The 23,836-nt window shown below is 29.1% G+C and overlaps 1 protein-coding gene across 3 annotated transcripts in view; it reads left to right on the forward strand.

Moving 5' to 3' along the window:
* Window positions 1-23,836, forward strand: part of LOC111630659 (centrosomal protein of 95 kDa-like) — a 31,823-nt gene that overhangs the window by 4,673 nt on the left and 3,314 nt on the right. For all 3 annotated transcript variants that reach the window (XM_023374798.1, XM_023374796.1, XM_023374797.1), the window contains exons 2-16: window positions 1,427-1,480; window positions 1,552-1,683; window positions 1,758-1,964; window positions 2,034-2,109; window positions 11,305-11,608; window positions 11,689-11,809; window positions 11,883-11,956; window positions 15,145-15,209; window positions 17,311-17,368; window positions 19,991-20,083; window positions 20,165-20,231; window positions 20,311-20,394; window positions 20,472-20,653; window positions 20,723-20,797; window positions 20,863-21,015. In XM_023374798.1, the coding sequence (XP_023230566.1) occupies window positions 1,427-1,480; window positions 1,552-1,683; window positions 1,758-1,964; window positions 2,034-2,109; window positions 11,305-11,608; window positions 11,689-11,809; window positions 11,883-11,956; window positions 15,145-15,209; window positions 17,311-17,368; window positions 19,991-20,083; window positions 20,165-20,231; window positions 20,311-20,394; window positions 20,472-20,653; window positions 20,723-20,797; window positions 20,863-21,015 (1,745 nt within the window). The remainder of the gene's footprint in view (window positions 1-1,426; window positions 1,481-1,551; window positions 1,684-1,757; window positions 1,965-2,033; window positions 2,110-11,304; window positions 11,609-11,688; window positions 11,810-11,882; window positions 11,957-15,144; window positions 15,210-17,310; window positions 17,369-19,990; window positions 20,084-20,164; window positions 20,232-20,310; window positions 20,395-20,471; window positions 20,654-20,722; window positions 20,798-20,862; window positions 21,016-23,836) is intronic.

Consider the following 23,836-nt stretch of genomic DNA (forward strand, 5'->3'; position numbering starts at 1 on the left):
TATTAATTTGTTTTTTAATTTTAAATTATTCCAAACAATTCTCGTGATTTCTGTTTCATAACACAGAAGAATATGAATTTAAATGTGTTTTTTTCCTCGTAATTTACAGGAAGATGGTTATAAATTCAGATGGCAGAGTTACAGCAGTTACTGCAACTGCTAAACATTTGGTTTTTATATAAGTCTATATGTAAATTCTGCAAATGCAAAAAGTTTTATTGACTTAATAAAAACTGAATACATTGATTGATCAATTAATAATTCTTCAGAATATATTTTTAAAATTATCTTGTTTTTTATTTATTTAATTATTTATTGAAAATACATTCTCAAGAAATATGTTGTATTCAGTTATTTGAAATTAAGTTTGAAGTGTTTGTATTCAGAACTTTTTGGCATTTTATATTGTTTTATTCCAAACAATATTGGCAAACTAATAGGAATGATATTACACTCATCAATAAATTTCTCATGTTACTTGAAATTTTCATTTATACTACAAAATAAATAATACATTCAATAGGAAGTGTTTCCAAACATTTAACAGTTATCTGTAACTTAAATCCATTTTTTTTTTTTAATTTAAATATTTTCTATGTTATTTAAGTTCTTATTTAACTTAAATAATTAAATTAGGAAACAAAATTTAATTATATTTTTATGTCAATTAATACTTTTATATGAAAACTAAATGTTTGAAAATATTATATAATCTAAATTTACATAGAGATAATGTTATGTAACATATATTATAAATGATTTTGTGGCCAGAAGACGAATGAATGGATCAAATATTGTTTTGAACTGTCTCTGTTTATTAATGGCTTCTAAACATTCTTGGAATCTGTTAGCTTAATAATATTTGAGATTGTTTTGCACATTTTGCAAATATTATTGGAAAAATTTAGATTACTTTTTATCTTTTTTTAACAGTTGTGTTTATGACATTGATTCTTTAAGTTCTAAGTTTGTGATTACAAAAACAAGACTGACATAGCTTATTAATTATACATTATTTCTATATTAACATTTAAAATACAATTTTTGCAAATTTAAATAAAATTTATGCACATGTCATTGCCTTAAACATGAAACAAATTTTTAAATTATCTAATAATTCAGCTGCATTTATAAATTGAACAGCTAGTAGCTGCCAAATGCAACTGCTGCATGTCATTTGGCAATGAAAGATTTACTGCTGAATGACATGCTGCAGTTTTTCCACTAAAATAATTTAGACTTTAAAAAATATGCAGTAACACTTGGAAATGTTATACTGTACTGTTAAAAGGTTATATCATCTGTTTTGTATCATCAGATTAAATTTAATTGAAAATTCAAAATTTATTCATTTGTGTAAAGTTTAATTTAAGTATTCTTATAAATAATTAATTAAAATTTTACTTAATTATTTTATTTTCTTCAGAAAACATTATGGAACAACAGAATTCAAGAGAAGAATCCTGGAGTAGAGAAGAAGGTTTGTATTTGTTATTAATGAAGATTATTTGATTTATTAAATTAAATTTTAAAAATAAAATTTCATTGTAGCTTGTATAGAATTGACAAATCACTTAATTATCTTGTGCAACTTAACATTTCCACGAATTAGCAGCCTTTCCGATATCAAAAGTCAACTGCTCGTGCTTCTGTTCGAAAAGATCACAGGAGTGGTTCTCCATGGTAGCATTTTATTAAATATTTGAAAGATCATTTACATATAAATATTTGTTTTATAATGTTTATGTTTAATATAGATTTAATAAAGGAACCAAAAACTATTGAAGATGAAGCCCACAACATCCAAATGATCATTGACACTCTCTCCTTAGACATTTTAAACATATCTCTTTCACACATCATTGGCGAAGATATTGTGAAGCAAAACGTAATTTCCATTTATAATTTATTAGAGGTTATGGAAAATTATCTTTTGTATTCTGTACAGAACACTCTAAGATCTGGTAAGAGATAATCATAAGTTATTATTTAATAAATTTTTAATATAAAATGATTTAAATTAATTTGTTTAGAAGAAAATGTTGAAGCAGAGAGAGATGAGCAGATGTTACGTGATGATCAGCCAGTTCCTTTGAATACATCAATATGGTAATAATTTTTGATATTTTCTTCTAGCCAATATTTTCTAATTGAGGATTCTTGTAATTCATGATTGAACTTTTACATACAAAGATATATGAATGTATTATTTTTATTTAAAATATATAAAATTCAAATTATTTTAATCTATGTTTGAATATAAATGTAAGTTAGGCATAGGTTAATAATGAAACAATATATGTTGCAGCAACATATATTGACATATGTACATGCTGCTGTAACAGGCGTTGTTTCATTATTATTGAATAATTTAATTTCTTTATTTCTGATTCTTTACTGTCTATGAATTATTCAATAAGATAAAAAATTTTCAAAATTCTTTCTTATAGAAAACTAAGCTTAAATTATACAGGTATACCTTAAGTTACGTTGTTTCGAGTTATGTTGTTCTCGATTATATGTCGTTTGTCAAAAAACTATATGGAAAAATAAAAATCAAGTTTAAGTCATTTTATTCGACTTTATGTCTGACCGCCACAAATATTGAAATCATAATATCACTAGAAAAGTGTTAAAAGCACATAAAATCATATTAAAATACATACATTTATAGTAAATGTTAACATAATCATCATAAATTGTAGAGAACGAAATATGAAAACATCTGTGACTGTGTGTTGTTGTCTTATTTAGCAGTCTTTAAGAGCTCAATATTGGTAAATTTAACATAAATTAGTTTATTTTTTATTATTGCAAAATAATTTTAATAACTGTATTTGTTATTTAACCTTACAAAATTATCTTATTTTATAATGTCTTAGAGCAAACCATATTCACAAATAGAGTCCATGATGTACTGTAAACATCACCAAATTGTAAACATGTATATTTACAAGTATGTACGTACCAGTACATGTATTTGTAAATTTATATTACTTTTTTTTTCTGTACTATATTAAAAACTAAAATTTATTTGTTTGTAAGTTAAAATAGATTCTTATTAACCATATATTATTAAAAATGCATTTATAAATAAAACACAGAACTGGGAATAGTTATTTGTGGTTTAGCCTAGTGACAAGTAAATTCGACTTACGTCGCCTCTCCTGGAACCAGTTACCGACATAAGGCGATGTATAACTGTATTAAGAATTAAATGATAAAGCCAAGTTCATTATTGAGTTTTAACTTGAATATCTAATTTTTTTTTTTTTTTTTTATTTTCTTTTTGAAACCGTGTCCTGTATTATATTTGTGGCGTAATAAACACTAGTATTGTGTTTTATTCTAAAGACACATGGCAAATTTTAAAGGAATTTGATGGAAAATTTGCCATGTGTCTTTAGAATAAAACACAATACTAGTGTTTATTACGCCACAAATATAAAACAGGACACGGTTTCAAAAAGAAAATCAACAAATCTACAGAAACTAGAAATGGCAAGACTCATCAAACAAAAATGCATCAACTAATAAAGGAATTTGATGGAAAATTTGCCATGTGTCTTTAGAATAAAACACAATACTAGTGTTTATTACGCCACAAAAATTGAATATCTAACTTGAACTTAAGGTGTGATTAAGTCATCATCTTGTATTAAATTTAATAATTCAAATTAAATTAAATAACTTAAAAAATTCTGGAAGGAAAAATATGTTTAATTAGCCAAGTTTTTGATATATTCAAATAGCCAAGTTATAGTTCGATAATGATTTATAGCTTGGCTCTATCATGTTATTATGACGTTGTTATACTGTCAGCCTGCAGTTTTTAATTTCATAAAGTCATGTGACTTCCAGTCCAGACCGGAAGTTTGTATACAGTTAATTGGAGGCTCCGGTCCCTAAGCTTTCCGTATCTGGTATCAGTTCTGGTATCTGTTTAACTCAGTTCTCATCATTAACCAAGGGCAGATGGATGGATAGACAATGGTGGGAATGAATAGGTCTTTAATCTAAAAATTTCATCATTGAGATGAAATTTTTAGATTAAAGACCTATTCATTCCCACCATTATTTTAAATATTTAATAAAGTTGACTTTTCTAGTTCACTATAAAGATGAAATTCTTGCTTTAATGAATTGAAAGAGTTTTAAAAAAATAGGGTAAAAAATAAAACTTACAATTAATTAGATGAAATTTACAAATGTACAGTAAGATATGACTTTAAGAATGAATACAACAGCTCAGTGTCGACTTGATACAGAAATTGGCAAATCAATACAACTATACATCAAAAACATATTACACTATAAATAATAGATGAGGATATTATAGGAAACGTTTTTATCGATTATGTTTATGGAATACTTGGAGTGTGTCATCTAAATATCACAATGCATACTGATATATGAAGTCAACTGTTAGGAATCTTTAATGACATGTTGGCCTACTGTTGGATCTGTTTTAGTTTGTCACTGTTTATGAGTGACAAACTAAAAATTTTTAAGTAAAAGTTAAATAAGTAGACAGATATTTCTTATAATTTGAATATTTAATATTAAAAGTTTAAGAAAAATAACCTTATTTGCAGTATTTTTCTATTACTTGTTTGTAGCACTAACATAATTTTAAATTATAGTTCATTTTATATCTAATAAATAAATGCATTAATAAGGAAAATAAATATTACATTGAATTATGTATATTTATTTAAATTTATTTATTTATTACACCAATTATTAGTAATACTGTTAAGGTAAGAAATTACTACTACTGTGCAACAAATGTGGCCTTGTTAAAATATAAAAGTAAATAAACAGGTAAACATAGACAATATGTAATTTAGGTATTGTAAGGATAAAATTGATGTAAAGTAAAAAGTATAGGGTGTTTCAAAAAGAATGCTATTAATTACTGTAATTATGTTAATTATTATATGAATAGTTTGTGTTGTATTCAATTGATAGAGTAACTGTTTGAGTTACCATCTGCATTCAAATGTCTTTTTGTCTACTGCTATAGGAATTACCATAAACAAAAATGGCAACTCTGCAACAGAAAAGAGGCTTTGTGTTCTTCAGTCTGCAAACTCAGAATCAGTCATTAGCAAGGTTGTGGCCAAAGTTTACATCTCTAAAATGTGAACATTGAATGTTGAGTGCTGCTATCTTCTAAGCGGTGCTCGATGTTCGACATTTACGTTTTAGAGATGAAATCTTCTTCCACAACCTTGTTAATATCAGGCAACAAGAATGTTTATCTTACAATATGAATCACTTTGAAATTGTCCATGAAATTCATGCCTCACAATGATGACTGATTCCAAGTTTGCAGACTTCAAAATACAAAATGTCTTCTCTGTTGCAGAGTTGCTAGTTTTGTTTATGGCTCTTCCTAGTGGTAAAAGACAAAAAGACATTTGAATGCAGATGGCATGTGAAACGTGAACAATTACTATATTGATTGGTGTAAATGCATACTTCTTGGGTAGTAATTTACATAATTCTTGATGGGTTGACTAATTATACAGACTTATCTTTTGCTCTTCTTACAATTTCTTTCTCTCCTTCAGGGATGTAGGCATCCTTGATATAAATATTTCTTGTAAATATTCTTGCTTTTTTGTATTGCACAGTCTTATTACACCATGAGGTGCGATAAGTCTGTACAGTTAGCAATTAGCCAGCCCGGGCTAATGCAAATGAGAATAAACTATAATTTACATTTTAACCTAAAACATAAAAATAATATTTCAAATATATTTAGTAATTATAAGAGTAGAAGATTTGAGAAACTTAGATAAGTAAGAAAATGTTAATAATTGGAAAAAGAATTCAGATATTTTAAATTATTTAATACATTGAATGAAACTGTGCTTTAAATATAAAAATTATAAATACAGGGTGGCTATAATTAGTTTTCATATTCAGAGTACTATATATCTGTAACCAATAAGTGGATTAACATGAAAATTTGTATAAAGACTATGCAAAGGATATGATAAAGGATTTTGCAAAATAGAAAAGAGCACAATAAAGACACATTTATTCATTCTCAAGGAGCATACCTTTAGTAGAGGCTGTTTACGGATGTAAGTAATGTTACTCAATGTGAGCCTCATTTTTCAGGTTTAAAATTTAAAGGCAGTGTTTAAATGTAATGAACAGCTGACTTGACTTCCCATTGTTTAAAATTAAATTCAATGTTTAAAATAACAGATTAAAATGTTACTTTGAGATTGGTCTTTGTTGTTTACTGTATTTTGTTTCATGTATTTTCCTGTAAAGTGTTCCATAGTCCAAGTTTTTGAACTAAAAATGTTTTTTGCAAAATCCTTTACTCCGCATCCTTTGCTTAGTATGTATACAAATTTTGATGTTAATCTCCTTATTGGTTACAGCTACAGAGTGCTTTGAATAGGGAAACTTCAATTATCCTGCCCTGTATTTTAGAATACTAATATTGTGAAATTACAGCAATTGTTGTTTGTTTGCAAATAAAAAATCTTTTATCTATGAATTGTATATGCAAGACATAAGTTAATAACTTGTAAACAAAACAGTTTAGCTCAGATAAAACTCTGATACATTTAAATCTTTCTATCAGCTGGAATTGAATGTTTAGAGCCAATTTTTAAATAAAATATACATCTGGAAGTAGAAAATATTAAAAGATTTACTTACAAAATTTGAGTTGTTTTCTCATGGCATTGAATTTTCATAATAGTAATACAGTAGAGCATCGATTATCCGACTCAATTGGGGACTCAGGTTGGTCGGATAACTGAAAAATCGGATACCCAAAAAGAATGAAAAAAATACATTATTAGTATAGTATATTAGTATATCCCATGTAATTAGTATATTAGTATATCGCTATTAACCAACTTTGCATTGAATTTTCATCGATGTTAACCCTAACAAATTCTTTAAAAAAATAATAATCGTCACTATTGTATCATTAAAAATTATTTTATTGCTCACAAAACAAACAACCACTCATACTTAGAAAATTAAGTCTCGTTTAAATACTGGCCTCCCTTCAATGGTCGAGCCAGTGTTGCCAGCTAAAACACGCAAAAATTTAACAAAAATAATATTAAAGTAGCCAAGACATAGCCAAATATTGTAATGCCACATCACTAGCTGACATTTGAAATTTGCCCACTAGAACGGTCAGTTAACTGATGTGACGGTTAATCGGGGGGGTCGGATAATTGATGCTCTACTGTACTAATATCTAATACTATAATATTTTAAATATTATAGTATTAGATATTAGTACTGTATTACTATTATGAAAATATACACCTCAAAAATTATAGTTTTTATGTATAGTGGTGTTCTGTACATTCAGTTTTTGCCAATTGCCAAATAATTACCTTTTGCCAAAGTGTTTGTCATGTGTTTCAAAAAGAATGCTTACAATGTTTACAATGGGTGTTGTACATATGTTTGTGTGCCAATCATTTAGGGCACTTCTGTAATTCTTTACTACTGTTCCACAAGCAAATGATTATTTGCCAAGCATCAGCTCATTGTGGGAATTGCGAATGTTTATCTGAGGTTCATTCCCTTTGATTTAGCACAATATACTGATGAGGAATGGGAAATGGCAAATGCTGAATATTTTTCAAGAGAAGTTATGAGTGTGTGGAGGTGTGTGTGTTAAGAAGGACAATGAAACAATATCTTTCAGCACAGGTTGCTCTGGACTTCGAATTATTTATTGCCACCAGTTTTACTTACTAATTAATGTAGGTGCTAGTAGCCTTATCAGTTTGGAGTCAAAATTAACATGTTTTGAAAGCAAAATTAACATGTTTAGCTTTCACTTATAAATAGGAATCATTTTTGAATAATTTTTTAATGAATAATTCCAAATAACACATTTGATGACAATGCTTATACAGTATTTCACATGTTTTGTTGTGTGAAAATTGTTATGCTTTACTCTACTGAAAAGAGATCAAAATGAAAAATATGTCACCCCCAAAAATTTCCTCAATCTGCATTTCATGCTCAGCATTTCATGAAAACTGCCTTCGGTTTTTAATGTTACATCCTGTTTTCCTGTCTGAACTTGTTGCTTGACATGATGTCATGCAACAAGTTCAGACTGTGTAATGAACAGGATATAGCATAGGAGTACAACATTCTGCTGCTTTTTTTAAAGTGTGCTTTGTGATTCAATTTTTCATTGCATATTGAAATAAGTGGACTAGTTTTTATTGCCAGTATCATATTTTTATTGCCACTTTAGTAAAAATATTGCCAAATGGCAATTTTGGCCCCATGTAGTGCAACTCCTGCTTCAGTATATCATAAAGTTGTTACATATACATATTAACTTTCTCTTTATATTAGGACAGATGATAATTTGAGGTTGTTTTTCATAATTTTCTCTTGAACCACTAGTAAGCATGATTTTTTTAATGCAATTCCCTGTGTTAATGTTCTTGTCAGTCTCCCATTGCAAGTCGCAATGTTTTGTCTATTTACTTTGTGAGTGTCCCTCACTTATGACACTTCTGTAACATGGGCATATATTCTGTTTGTACATATTGTTTATTGTCTTGTCATAAGGAACTTTGTCAGTTCTCCCATTGCAAGTACAATGGGTGTTGTAAATATGTTATGTTTGCGTGCCAATCATTTAGAGCACTTCTGTATTTCTTTACTACTGTTCCACAACTGAATGTAAATTTTTTATTTTGTTTTAAATAAAAGCGATACAGGCACCCTTTAGACTTCCATTTCATCCCCTTTCCTATCCTTCTTTATAATTTCACCTTCAGCCTTTTCCTCTAAATCATCTTTATTCTCCATTTTCACCCCAGGCAATACCTTTTAGTAGCCCTGGTTTCATCCTCTATCTGCTAAAAGTAAAAGTTATTTTGTGTAAAGCTATGAATGACAAGACTTATATAGACTTCTGAATAATCATGTACTGTATTACTTAGTTTAACAGAACTTCAGAAATACTGTGGTTAATGAAACAATAATATTCCATGTCATATTCATATTACAATTTGCTAATTGGAAGTTGATTGTCCAAAAGATGGCTAATTCACAACTAAAAATTTGAGTTCTGCATTGGTCAATCTATCAGGATCTTCTTTAGAATTTTTGGTATAAATTGGATCAAGTGTTTGTTCAAAAAATTATTATTTTTTGAAAACTAAACCAGTCATTACTTTTGTAAGGTAGCCGATTCGGTGGAGATAGGGGAATTGAAAACCCACTCTTCGGCACCTGTGTAAGGTTGCTGTCTTTTAGGTGGGATCAGTTAATCCTGCGTCAAGATGAACTTAAGGGAAGGTTGTATGTGGGCTGTGGTGGAGGAGGCAAATGATGACAAGTGTTTTACACACAAAAGCCATTTATTTGTTAATATTTATGCATACATTGACAATTGACAGTCCATCTCTAGTCCTTTAGAGAGGCAAGAACTTTGGTATCGGTCATAGCCCCGAGGCGGATGAGATGAGATCGCTGGGTGAAGCGGATGATCGGTGAGATGGTGTGGTGGAGTTCTAAGTTGTTGGCAACGACACAACACAATACAGATCACGACTTTTTGTGGAATACAGAGGAGACTTTCTTTTCAACCTTGAATTTCTGATTTTTATAGTTTTTCTCCCACTATTCATATTTCTGATTGGTCCCTCGTCCCCTTCCTCACTTCCTGATTGGTCTCTCTTTTGTTTCAGGGGAAAACCGAGACCAACTTGGGTCGAGGGAAAGGTCCGATTCCAGGTGTCTATTCGATGCCATTTTGTCGATTGTGCTTGGGGATTGTTGACAAAACCGAAAGACTCACGCTCATAATTTAGCCCTGTTACTTAAGATTTTTGTCATCTGGATACTTTAACAATCATATGTGATGATTTATCTCTTAAATTGTTCCCTCTTTTCTGAAATTGTTTCCTTAGATTGATTATTTATGAAGTCAAAGTTCTACCTGTTTATGAGCACTTGTGTTTGAGTTATAATTTTTCATTCTGACAGTTCATTTAACACATGTTGGAGTCTTCCAGGACTCGTTGTTTACATTTTGTGCTGCGTTGTTTAAATTGATGGATTTTTCCTCTCTCTCTTTCATATTTAGTCTATCATTATAATTTAAACATAAGAATTTCGCAATTTACGTGATTTCAGAGCTTGGTTGGGACCTCACAGAATAAGGTCAGAATATTTTGGAGATTACAGAAAATAAATGATAGAATTTATTCAGTATAAGCAGAAAGCAATCATATGAATGTTAGAATTTTTCATATTTGTCTAGTTTTTCAATTAAATTAGAAATTTACAAAATATTTAACATTATATAATTCATTAAGAGTCTGATGCACTTCTCCCAGTGATGCTCCATATTAATTGATAGTGCATTTTTTTCTGTGCCACCAGGTGGCACAGAAAGGGTAAAGAATTGTGTCAACAGTGTGCTTCAAAGTGCCACAAACTTTATTTAGCTTTGACACCTTCTTTACAAGTAGGCTCACTACTTTTCAAACAACTCTTGTAACACACACTTACTGCAAGGAACATTTCTGCAGTAGAATTGGTTGCAAAAACTTCTTTAAAAATTAAATAAATTAATAATAATTAAATGATTTTGCAAGGGGATTATATTGTAAAGAAATCTTATGTACAATGTTCACTCATCCCTAATTGCATTGAGATCTTTGTTTATTTTTTGAAAATTTATACACATTTCTGTTAAAAAAAAAAACTTGAATTTGAAGTATAACAGAATTTGAAGTATGGTCATCTCTTGGTATCAACAACGGATTAGTTCCAGATATCAAAATCTGCAGATTCTCAAATCACTTACATTATAAATAGCTTAGTAGTTGCATAAAACCTATGCACATCCTCTTGTACACTTTAAAATATCCATAGAATATTTGTTATAACTAATACATATAATTGCTATGTAAATAGTTGTTGTACCATATTGCTTAGGGAATGATGACAAGAAAAAAGTCAGTATATGTTTAGTACAGACCAATTGTTGTAGGCCTAACTGTAGTAAGTATCAGCAATGACAAAACATTTTTTTTCCAGCACTTAAAGATTGCTTTGGTTTAATAAACTGAAAAAGAAATATATGGAATAAAGCTTAGAATATTTAAAATACGAGCAAAAATTTAAATTTGGAATTTTTTGCATCTATTATTGATGTGTGATTGGTTGAATCTGCAGATATGGAGGGCTGACTGTATTTGGAAAATGGTAACAATAATATAATGAATGTGTATAAATATACTTTTATTTTATCATTTAAACTTTTTGTAGGACACAAACTGATCCTGTTTCTGAAGAAATAACATCTCAGTCCGAATTAGAAGAGTGCATTTCTAATAAAGTAGATCGGCATTCCGAGAATAAATGTCCTCTCTGCACTTATACATCCAAGGATATTGAAATTTTGCAGGATGAAAACAGAGAAAATATAGTAGACAGTACAAATATTTTGAATGATATTAGTAATCAGTCATTTTATAAAACACTACCAGGAAGACTTGATTCTATTCCACCAATAAATTACCCTTACATTAAATCCTCGTCTAACAGTTCCACTTCTGTCTTGCCAGAACGGGTAAATCAAATTTATGATTTATTTATATTTGTTGACATTTAGTTCATTTAATTACTTAATTAAAATGAGATATTTGACAGGACACATCAGAGAGCTCTTCTGTACCACCCTTAATTCCAGAGAATTTTTCTGGAATTCGTTACCTGAATCCAGAATTTGCAAAAGTAGGAGTACAGTCTGATGATGGAAAGTTATCAGCTGGTAAGTAGATAAAATTATTTAAAACATTTTTAATTACATAATTTATACAATTCATCTTTATTTACCATCAAAGATTCTGTAGATAAAACCTCAAAAACAGAAATGTTTCCTAGTGAAAGTAGTTCAGATTTGGTTGATATCAGTCAGGTAAGCATTTAAATAAATTATTTATCATCAACATGAAATAATTAATTGTTATTAAAAAAGAATTACAATGATATTTTTATATAAGGAAATAAGAAAGTGATATTATATATATAATATAATATATATGATATTATATATATATAATATCACCATTAAGTATAAATGCTTATGTACTAAAATTAATAATGATTATTATTGTTGTCGCAACTTAAATCAGAAGATGATGCTCTAAAGGAATAGCTAATTATAAATAAAAATGTAAACTCTAGATCTCAAATTGTTTAATTTTTTCCTTTGAAGATTTTATATCTAGGAGATGTTACATGTAAAATTATCTTCAGTGTTTCCAGATATTTTCCTTTAATTTAAATGTAACTTATTTGAGAACTATTCAGTAATCATTAGAGCTGAAAGTTTTTGTCAGTTTTTGGGCCTAAAATCACCAATTTTTTGCCTTAAATTTGCAAAAAAATTGCTAGTTATTTATTTCAAAAATGAGTTAAAACAAATTACACTTAGATATTTCAAATAATCCTTGCTTAAACTATGATGTCGATTGATCATATCGATGAATATAATGAAGAACAAACATTCAATGTTGACTGCAACTAAAGGAGTGTATTTGCTATTAACTTTATCACTTAAATTCATATCAAAAGATGTAAATTTGATGAGATCAGGATTGCTTGACAAAACTTTTTCCAGTTTTTGAGAAAATATAGGATAATCAGAAACAATTTCTTTTGCATTTTCAATTAGTTCGACTTGTTTAGTTACATTGAGTCCTTGTTCTTCCAGTAATATTATATTTGATAGCTTGACAAGATTACAGAGGTCAAATAATTCTTTCTTGAGGTTAACTTTCTTCTCTTTCAATAGTTTCACCAAAACATTTCTAGCATTTGAATGAGATTTTTGTTTATAGTTTGAAATGAAGCGCTCAACAGTATCAAAGTTAATATAAAGAAATTGCATTTTGCCCTTGGTTTAATTAAATTAATTAAAAACCTACTAATGTGAGGTAGGAATAAGGACTTATCACACCAGTGATAATAAGCACAAACACCCAGGTATCAATGGAATACATTTAATAAAACGAGAAGGATGTACATTAAAAACGATTAAATTAACAATTGACATGAAATAACCAAAATGCATTTCGGACTATCGGAATAGTCCGTCTTCAGTTGGTATACATATATAAAAAAAGGTGAGATACTTAAAATTATACAAGACAAAGGAACCGTTATAAAGGTATGATCATTGAGCAATAAATGGGTGTAGAGGAGACCGGCTTAAGGTGGTTTCATTATGTTACATGGTAGCTTGACATAAGGGTTACTATTATAAACAGTATTAAAATTAGCGGGATAATAAGGTAATTGTTTTACAAAATAAGTTATATGGTATGTAGATATAACTTATTTTTTGATATCACCAGATTTTGATAGATATTGCTAATTTATTGTCTGTTTTGTTCAATGTTTCTTCTGTTAACAGAGTCCCTGATACTGTGATCCTTTACACATCATATCTATAACACATAAATGCATGACATGATGCAAATAATAGACTATATTGCAGCCAAGAATAATATTTTTTAAGAAGAAACTTTTACAGTTGACCCCCTATAACACCGTTGATAATTTCGTTTTATATGAATTCCATGTTGTACGAGTCACTTAGATTTTACAAATATGTGTGCCAGGCTATGAACAGCTCATGTATTTGTAAAATCTAAGTGACGAGTACAACATGGAATTCATATAAAATGGAATTAACAACAGTGTTATAGGGGGTCGACGTACTTTTAGCAGATAGAGGATGAAACCAGGGCTACTCAAAGGTATTGCCTGGGGTGAAAATGGAGAAGAAAGATGATTTAGAGGAAAAGGCTGAAGGTGAAATTATAAAGAAGGATAGGAAAGGGGATGAAATGGAAGTCTAAAGGGTGCCTGTATCACTTTTATTTAAAACAAAATAAAAAATTTACATTCAGTTGTGGAATAGTAGTAAAGAATTACAGAAGTGCTCTAAATGATTGGCACGCAAACATAACATATTTACAACACCCATTGTACTTGCAATGGGAGAACTGACAAAGTTCCTTATGACAAGACAATAAACAATATGTACAAACAGAATATATGCCCATGTTACAGAAGTGTCATAAGTGAGGGACACTCACAAAGTAAATAGACAAAACATTGCGACTAGGCTATGTGACCAGATCGAGTATCCCATTATAGTGATCTATGAAAGCCACTGACTTGCTCCTTAATAAATAATATTTGATCATGTTTTATGATTTTAATTATAAAATAGATACTTTTTTATTTGCAATTTACAAACATAGTTGCTACCATAAAAATATTTTAAATTTAAGTATCATTTCTGCATAAGTAAACTGTTCAAAACAGTTAAGGAATATTACTAATGCAGGTAATTGAGGTGTTTGCTATAAATTGTTATATATGGCTTAATGAAGAGCTTAATATTTTTTTTAAGCAATAATGTGTCCAGAAAAATATTGTCCTTAGTTCCCGAAAAAATATAAACTGTTTTAACCTGAAAGGCTACTTTATGCAATACAACTATTGTCAATGTTTTGTTTCTTGAAACTTCAATATGCACAGATTTGCCTCATTTAAACGAACTTATGACTTGTTTGAGACCTTTATCCAACAAGTTGCAACCATGTCACAAAAAATCTAATCTGACTGATTTTTTGCTGTTTGTCTTATTATTGAACCAGTCAGTGTCATTGTATGTTAGATTGCATTCTGCCGCTCTTGAGAGAAATTAATGCTCTTATACATGTTCAGAACAACTCGCACATTGTATTCCAGCACATCATATAAATGTCTGAATTATTAAAACATCTTACCAGTGTGTTTCGGGTGCAACAAAATATTGTCAATAGTTGTATCATGTAAATTCCAGTACTAAAATTTAATTTATTAGCTCCAATGACTCGTAAGCTTTTTCCAAGGATTGTAGAATATGTAGCAGCACATAAAATTAATTTGCATTAATAATTGGAATATATTTAGATGATTTCAGTAGAAATTGCATAAAAGGCTTTTTTTAATTGAAATTATTGAAATAATTTGCATAATCAAAAATTTATTTTTAAAATCAAGAATCATATTTGTTTTCTATAATCAAGAATTTATTACATTATATAGATTAACTCAAAAATGCATCGTAAAATTGCACCAATGAAGAAAAGACATCAAGAACCAAGTGATAGGTGAGCTTTAGCTAAATGATTTGATTCATAAAAGTTTGTGTATTTTCAATATATTTACCCATACCAAAGTGAATGTTTTTGAGAAAAAACTGTGAAAATATAGAAAACTTTTGAAATAATACATCTCTACTTTTACCACTCAATCACACACAACTTTGTACAAAATCTCCAAATCTATAAATCAATGTGTAAGAGAACTCAACTTAAAATGACTTAAACACAATGTTGAATGCTTGGAAAACCAGGTTTGAGGTCTGTACTACATAATGCAACATGCATTTTGTTATTATTTTGTCTGTTTTTGCACATATAAGGTGATTTTTTTTTCATTTAAACGTATTGGTGTTCAATTATTTCTGTTCTGTTTCTGTTAGTACTTGAAAAGGTTTGATTTTTGGAACATCAACCTGATGACAGTCATTAAATCTGATTGATAATGTTAGTTTTTCCCAGTTTAATAAACCTTTCCTTTTGCTGCTGTATAAGATTGTGCTGATTGAGTGATATACTGCTGTACAGTATATAACTCAATCAGCTCAATATGATATACTGTAGCAGTTACTTTATAAATTATCTTTACTTTTACATTTGTTGGTTATTGAAAAATAAAAACAATTTTAATTACTATTTTATAAACTTTTCTATAAATTAATCTTATGTGTGCATGTAGAAAATGACAATGTTATGTAATATGCTGTACATTATATATAGTATAACATATAAACAAACAATATTATCTTCAATTGACATTTCACAATATTGGTTCTCTTCAAAATTTAAACCAAATAAATAATATGAAAGTGAAAATAAATTTTAAAATTCCAATTATATAATGTTATAACATAACAAATTTAAACATACAAGCATTTGAGAAAAAAAAAATACAAATTAATTGTAATATTTCCATAAATACTTCTTGTGCAAAATATATTTCAATTTAATAGTTAATTTTATGAAATATGTAAAGCTGTAATGATAACTTGAACATTAAAAGTTGGTTATTATAAAGTGGATTATAGTGTCTTATAAAAATTTGCTACTTGCTAAAAAATGGCAGCTAAATAGAAAACAGCACATATAATTCAATTTAAATATTTTTTTCTTTAGATGAAACGATGTCAATTTTCTTATTTAATTATTTCTCACAATGAAATGTAATATAAATAACACAATGCTTTCTTTACATCTGTTTAATTCTCTTTTTTCATTTGCCAAAACATGTTTTGGGTGTTTTCTCCTCTTCTGTCAGCTTTTTCCATTTAGGTGTTATACATTTAATTTTTCAAAAATGTATAATAGTGTGGTTTTTATCTTTAAAACACTAAAATACTTATAAAAGCTTGGGATCTTAAAAGTTTAAGAACCCAACATCATGTTTTATCCTTTGCCACATTGCAGAAGCATTTACACACATGAGGCCATGTTAGTTCAGCAAAAGTTACCACTTTAAGTATCTAGACAAAGGAAGAAGTGAAATCTGTCATTTATTTGGACAAAAGGCATCAAATCCATGGAACTCCATCATAAACGGAAATTAATCTACAGTCCTAGTGTTACAAGATTGCAACAGGTGTGGAAGTGTATTGTAAATACAGTACAAAAATAACTAGATCCAGTTTGCTGGACAAATAAACAAATGGGCTAAGTAATGCTCTTACTTTGAATATATACATCTGTATAAAACTGTTTCCTAAATTAAAGAAGTATACTTTTAGTGTAATTAAGAAGTCTCGAGTGCTATATCTGCAGGACACATTTTTTCCTCTGTCTAAATTTTAATTTTTTGATCTATCTCTAAGCTTATGTCAATTCCCTCAACAGACAAAGTGGCTGTATCAAAGAATAAACCTGATACATGGGTTGTTTCTGTTGCTTATTCCTTGCTGTAACTTGTTTTCTTCTCAATACATTCTGATAATTTACCCAAAAAGTTTATGACATTTATAAAATAATGATGAATTAAAACATAAATCAAAATGATTGTTTAAAATAAATGTAGTATGCAGATTTATTAATGTAATGTTAATTTTTAATAGAAATACTTTAAATTTTTTTATAATAAAGTATTTTAATTGAATTAATTTTTGAAATTTTTTTGCAGGTTAGAAAACTTTTCAAAAAAAAAGAATGTTCGGTTTTTTGCTAGTGATGCTGCTAAGGTATTGTATATATCTATTCATAGCTTAAGATTCTAATATCTATCAGTTAAAAATATAAATACTGGTTGTAAAATGTGACATTCTATTTCCTAAAAAATAAAATTTTAATGTAAATGAAGCATTTGCAATATTTCTCTAATTTATTACAGTAGAGCCTCGAAAACTCGGCACTCGATAACTCGGCCACACTCTGGCAGAGCAAAAAAATCCTTAGTTAAATAATTTTCATGATAAAGACAGCTTTATGCCTCATAAAGTATTTTTCTGAGGTCTGTCTTATCAGGTAAATTACTGTACAGTGTATTCATTAATTTTCATTTTCAAGTAGTAAAGGCTTTATGCCTTCATAAAAGATGTACTTTTCCTTTGTTTAAGGGTATTTGGGCAGTTTATTCTCTGTTGTATTCTCAAGTAAACAATACATACAAGTACAGTACAGTATTTTCTGAGGAAACACTTGTACTTATTTTTTTTAACCCCATTCCTGATAACCCGGCATTTTCACAAACTCGGCCACCCTTCGGTCCACATTAGGCCGAGTTTTCGAGGCTCTACTGTATTATTATTTTATTTTTATTTTTATTTTTTTGCAAACTACATGAAGAGTAGTGACTTCTTGGGATTTGTACTGTTTACATATTAGTATAACTAGTATTTATATAATATATTATAGAAATACGTAACTTGTTTTAGGAAACAGATTACACTGATGGAGCAAAACATTGTGACTGTGTGATAAAATGCTCTTAAAGAACTCTGGACTGTCAAAGGCATGGACTTGACAAGTTCTCTAAAGATATAATTCTGTGGTATCTGGGACTGTGCAGTTATAAATAAGTCTTTCAATTCTTTCAAATTTCTTGATGTGAGAATGGCAGAGTGGACTTTATATTGAACAATGTCCTGACTCAATCCACACATTTACTGGTAGGATTGAGATTTGACAAATTTCGTAGCCAGGTTTGAGGAACAAATGTGACAAGATTGTCTTGTTGATAAAGAGAATCACCTGCAGTGTGAAAGACTGCACCTAATCTGAACAATATTTAGGTTGTTGTATCTCATCAACATATCATCTACAGAAATGATGGAACTTAAGGCTTTCCAACAGAAACATCTCTAAAATACAGTCGACCTCCCTATAATGCAGGTTCATATAATGCAGATTCGTATATCGTGGCAAAAAAATTGCGACCGTATTCATATAAAGACGCTAAAAGAGACTCATGAAATGTGGTAAAATGTCATTGCCAACTCGTGTTACAACAGAGTTGATCGAATCTGGACCAATAGTGGACGAGCAGCCGAACTACTTACACACTACGGAGAGTTTAGGTGGTTAAGTTGAGTTTACTATCGTCTGTACAGTATATAAATTAGGTGCTGTAAGTCTAATACAGTACTGTAATTTTATACATTTCTTGTGAAAAAAACATTTCTTATTCAATGGCCATAAAAATTATTTCTATTAATGATGTCTCCAAAGTTCAGCAAATTTTTCGCAGAAAAATAACTTATCAGAAAACACGCCCACCGTTTGGTGCACTGCTCCGCGACGAAAACAAGCTTAAGCAATGGCGTCGTCGAACGGTGCACACTCGGTAAGTAATCCTACAAATTTTTGTTTATAGCATAGTTTATATGTATTTTGGAAATGTTGAGTCGAATTAGTCTAGAATCGATTAATTTTATGGAAGAAAACCTTTCAAACAACTGTAGTTCGTAAACTGCACATGTGCCGGGCTGTGATTGGCTCATGTATTTAAGGATTCTTATAAAGTGAAACATATCTACCGCATTATAGGGGGGGTCGACTATATTACCCACCTCTGTGGGCTTATTTTTGCTTGGTGATCAGTTGTTATGAGCCAACTGTAGGCACTGTTGGCAATGTATTGATGTTAGCAAAAGCACCTTGATGAGTCAACAGCTGCATAGCATCATGTATGTCAATGTTCTATGCAATTTGCAACAGGAAACTTTTCTATTAGGTTCTTTATTAAAGTTACCTGCAATTTCTATCACATTTGTCATTCTACTACATTTTACAAGGGAGTTCAGTCTTTGTTCTCCTATGGTGTAACTGAAATGTGGTTAACACTTCTTTTGGACTATACCTGGTAGGTACTCCTCACAGTTACAAGGAAACATCCCACCGGCTTCATTGTTTTGGAGATTCTTGTCTCCAATTACTTTGCCATCAAACTTAACCTTGTGTATATCTAGGACCATGCCTATTTTAGTAACAGAACAAACAGTGACTACTAGTCATCATTATGGCTTCTTACTTATAAAGCATTTGACATTTACACATTCAAATGGAATCTCCAGCCTCTATCATTCATTACACTTTAGGATGATTACATTGTTTTGCTAGATTAGTGTATATGAGTACTAAAATGATTTTTGGTGATTTTATTTTATATTCTGAAATGTTTCAAATATAATAATCATAAAAGTTTTTACTTTGTGTTGTTGGAAGTAAAGGTGGTTGCAGCAGTTTATAGAAATAATGTTTTTATTTAATGTTGTTTAAGTCATTAATTTATATTGAATTTCTTAATCATCTATGTTTTCAATAGATTTTTCATAGAATTATAATGTATAAATCTGTTTTGATAGAATTTCAGCAAGAGAAATCTACAAATCTATGAAGGGAAAGTTAAAGAAGACTTAGAAAATTTTCAGGCTGTGTCCCAATCGTCTCAGTTTGTGGTAAAAACAAAAATTACAATTTAAACAATTTTGTAATGTGAAATTGCTTTAATTTATATATTTTTTGTTGAAAATTTTTAGAATAATGTGTACAAAGGTATATTCAATGCATCGAATCAAGAGCTGACACCAGTTCACAAGAGATATAGTAAAATGGATATTTTGTTTGATTAACTTTTTTATATTATATTTGTGCATATAATTAATGGCAATTTACTAAATGATAGTTTGTAGAATAAAGAAAAAGCATCCTTTGACATCCAGAAAAACTAGTAAGGTAGAAGATGATAATAGTCATGACAATGTGATAGGTTGATTGAGTGTTTTGATATAGTAGTTTGAACATGTGTTTTTTTAAACATTAAAATTGAATTAACTTTTTATTTAGAAACCCAAGAAAGTACTCATGATGATAATGAATTTCTTCGATATCTTCGGGATGAATTGCCAGGCATCCATTTATCATCAGCAACTAAAAGACGCATGGAAAGTCAGTATCGCCAACATCTATACCATGTTGGAAGTCAACTTAAAGATCATAATTTAAAAAAATCGAAAACTGAGAAACAGGTTAGTCTCTTTAATTTACTGCAGTTTGAATTAATGAAAATTTAAATATTTAAAGTTTATATATAATAGTACGCAGAAGTGGAGATACAAAAACAGTTAGTATCAAAAATATTTCAGAAAGAAAGAGAACACAATCAAAGGATGGTGAGTTAAATTTGAATTTACTTACAAATTATGTAATTATTGTAAAATTTGATTCTTTGCTTTAGAAAAGGTTAAAGGAAGAAAAACAATTACAACAAAGAGTAAAGAGTACATTACGTGACAATCAAATTAGCAGGATCCGAATGAAACGTAGTTATAATGAGCAGCAGCAGTTTATAAAGAGCAAGATGAACAGGAAGAAGACGAAAGAAGAAAATGTTAGATTGCATTTTAAGATTAAAAACAGTAATTTATATAATATCTAATTGCTGTGAAACTGTGGTTTGTATTATAATAATTTCAAAATACTTAAGTAGCTCTTTATTTTGGACTCTTCACTTTGTATGTAGATCTAATGATTTTAGCACAGTTCCAAATGACCTCAATGTTAGGTTCATTAATGAATGCCAATAAAGATTCCATGTACAAAGCAAGTACATGCCATGGGTATGTTAACTATCATGATCTTGCATGGAAATCTTTATATAAAATGTATCTTTTCATTTTTGTAATCTTAATCTCATTAATCTTCTTTTTCTCAGTGTAAATTCCTGCTGTGTTTGAATGCATTTTTATTGGTCTTTAAACAATTTAAATTTGAATATGAAAGAGAAATAATTGTGTATGATTAATGCTATGTACACAATTGTTCAGAGATTGCACTATTAAATATTATCAATCAAGCAAATAATATTTGAATAATAAAAATGACACTGAAATCATTTTATCAATTAATAGATTTAAGATAATTCAGTTTTTTGCATGATGATTATACTACATTCTCAGGGATTCACTTTAAGGTAATCATGCATGTCATATGATGTTACAAAATTGTGCTTACATTTAAAGTGCATTTATATATACTTATTAACATGAAGAAACTAAATTTAAATTTTAAAAAAATGTTTTTCTATAAGGTGTGTTTCAAATTTATACGGACACGAAAAAATTAAAGTGAAACACAAATTTGCTGCATTAAGTGACAAATGTTTTATTAAAAATAACATGGATTTACATGTTTCCACATTGCAAAATAAGAATTTTAATCAAACATTAACATTTTGTCACTGAAAATAATGTTTATGAAACTCTTATACAAAAAAACTGTTACATATTTATCCGGACAGGTTTCAAATTGCAAAGTTTTCTTACAATTTAATGGCCAATGTAACCACCATTTAACTTAATTACATTAAATACTCGATTAGGCATTGTTTCAATTAGATTCTGAAGGAATTCAATCTTAAGTTTATCCCAAGCATCTGAAATTGCTGCCTTCAAATCATGAATTGTGGAAAACTGCTTTCCATTGGCATAAACTGTACGAACCATCATCCCCCAAAGATTTTCCATCGGATTCAGGTCAGGGCTTCTAGCAGGCCATGTCATCAGATTAATATTTTTACGTTTAAACCACATTTTTGTTGATTTAGAGGCATGCACAGGGGCATTGTCTTGTTGAAAGATCCAATTTGGTCCACAAATATTTGGTCCAGCTTCCAATAAATGATCTTCAAGCATGCCTTGATACTTCTTTGAATTCATTCTTTGAGTTATAAATGCTAAATCTGTGGTTCCGTTGAATCCAAACGCACCCCACACCATTATTGATCCCCCACCCATTTGGCGTTTTGAAAATATTTGTTTTTCGGTTCTTAAATCGTGCCAATAATACTTCCAACCGTCTGGACCATCTAAGTTGAATTTTTTTTCATCACTGAACAAAACTTCAATCCATTCTTCGGACCATGTCATGTGTTTTTGTGCCCAATCAAGTCTGTCACTTTTGTGCTTTAATGAAAGTGGTGGCATTACAGCTTTTTTTCTGAATTTTAACATTGGAGATTTATTTAAAACTCTCCACACTGTTGTGCTGCTACAAGGCAAGTCTAATTCTTGTTTTATTTTTCTTACTGATGTTTGTTTTGTGGAGCAAACCTTGATGATTTGTCTACAATCTCGAGGAGTAAGCTTGGGTTTTGGACCTGTCTTGAATTTTGGTACATCCTTGCCACGTCTTTTTGATAAATAATCACCAACAGTTGATTTTGGACGATTTATATATGCTGCAATTTCTCTTATTGACTTGCCTTGTGATTTATAGGCATCAATCTGCCCTTTTTCATAATCAGATAAATTCTTTGTTCTACCCATTTTAGAACGTTGAACAACGTAAAGAATTTGTATTACAATTAGATATGTAAGCTAATTTGCATATTTCAATGCTTGAAACTAAACAATATTCTGTTTAAGTCATAAAATGAGTGCCTGTCCGGATAAATATGTAACAGTTTTTTTATATATGATTTTCAAAAATATTATTTTCAGTGACAAAATATTAATGTTTGATTAAAATTCTTATTTTGCAGTGTAGAAACATGTAAATCCATATTATTTTTAATAAAACATTTGTCACTTAATGCAGCAAATTTGTGTTTCACTTTAATTTTTTCGTGTTCGTATAAATTTGAAACACACCTTAAGACAAAAAAGAAAGGAATTCAAAATTACATTACTAATATTATATATTGGAGGCAATAAGAGTAGCATTGATAGTGAAACTTAGATAATAAGTCAAATTTTTTAAATCTTATTTGCTTGTTGAAGGTTTCTTGAAGAAATTAAACATTTTTACATGATGATTTTCAATATGTAAGAACATGCCTTCAGTGAACAGCAATGCAATTTTGATTGCTGCTTTTCTTTTTTAAAATGTATATTTCTTTCTTATTTGTAAACTATGAATTTCATGAAATTCTTTTAATTTTTACGCAAGTCTGTATGTAGGTTTTCTGTTTTTTTGTCATCTAAGCACTTTTTATTAACAGAGAACTTTGAATTTATAATACTTTTAGGACTGTGTTATAAAACAAAAATAACTAAAATACATATAAACAAATTAAGTTTCTATATATTTTATTAAATAAAATATGGCTAACTATGGTTGAACTCATTTTTGATTAACAAAATAGTAATTATTGCCATCTACAATTAGATAAATGATAAATTTCTTTAATTGAATTGAATATTCTTTTTGTT

The sequence above is a fragment of the Centruroides sculpturatus genome, unplaced genomic scaffold (genome assembly GCF_000671375.1).
Source record: "Centruroides sculpturatus isolate CEXI.00-Female unplaced genomic scaffold, Cexi_2.0 scaffold575, whole genome shotgun sequence".
Lineage (NCBI taxonomy): Eukaryota > Metazoa > Arthropoda > Arachnida > Scorpiones > Buthidae > Centruroides > Centruroides sculpturatus.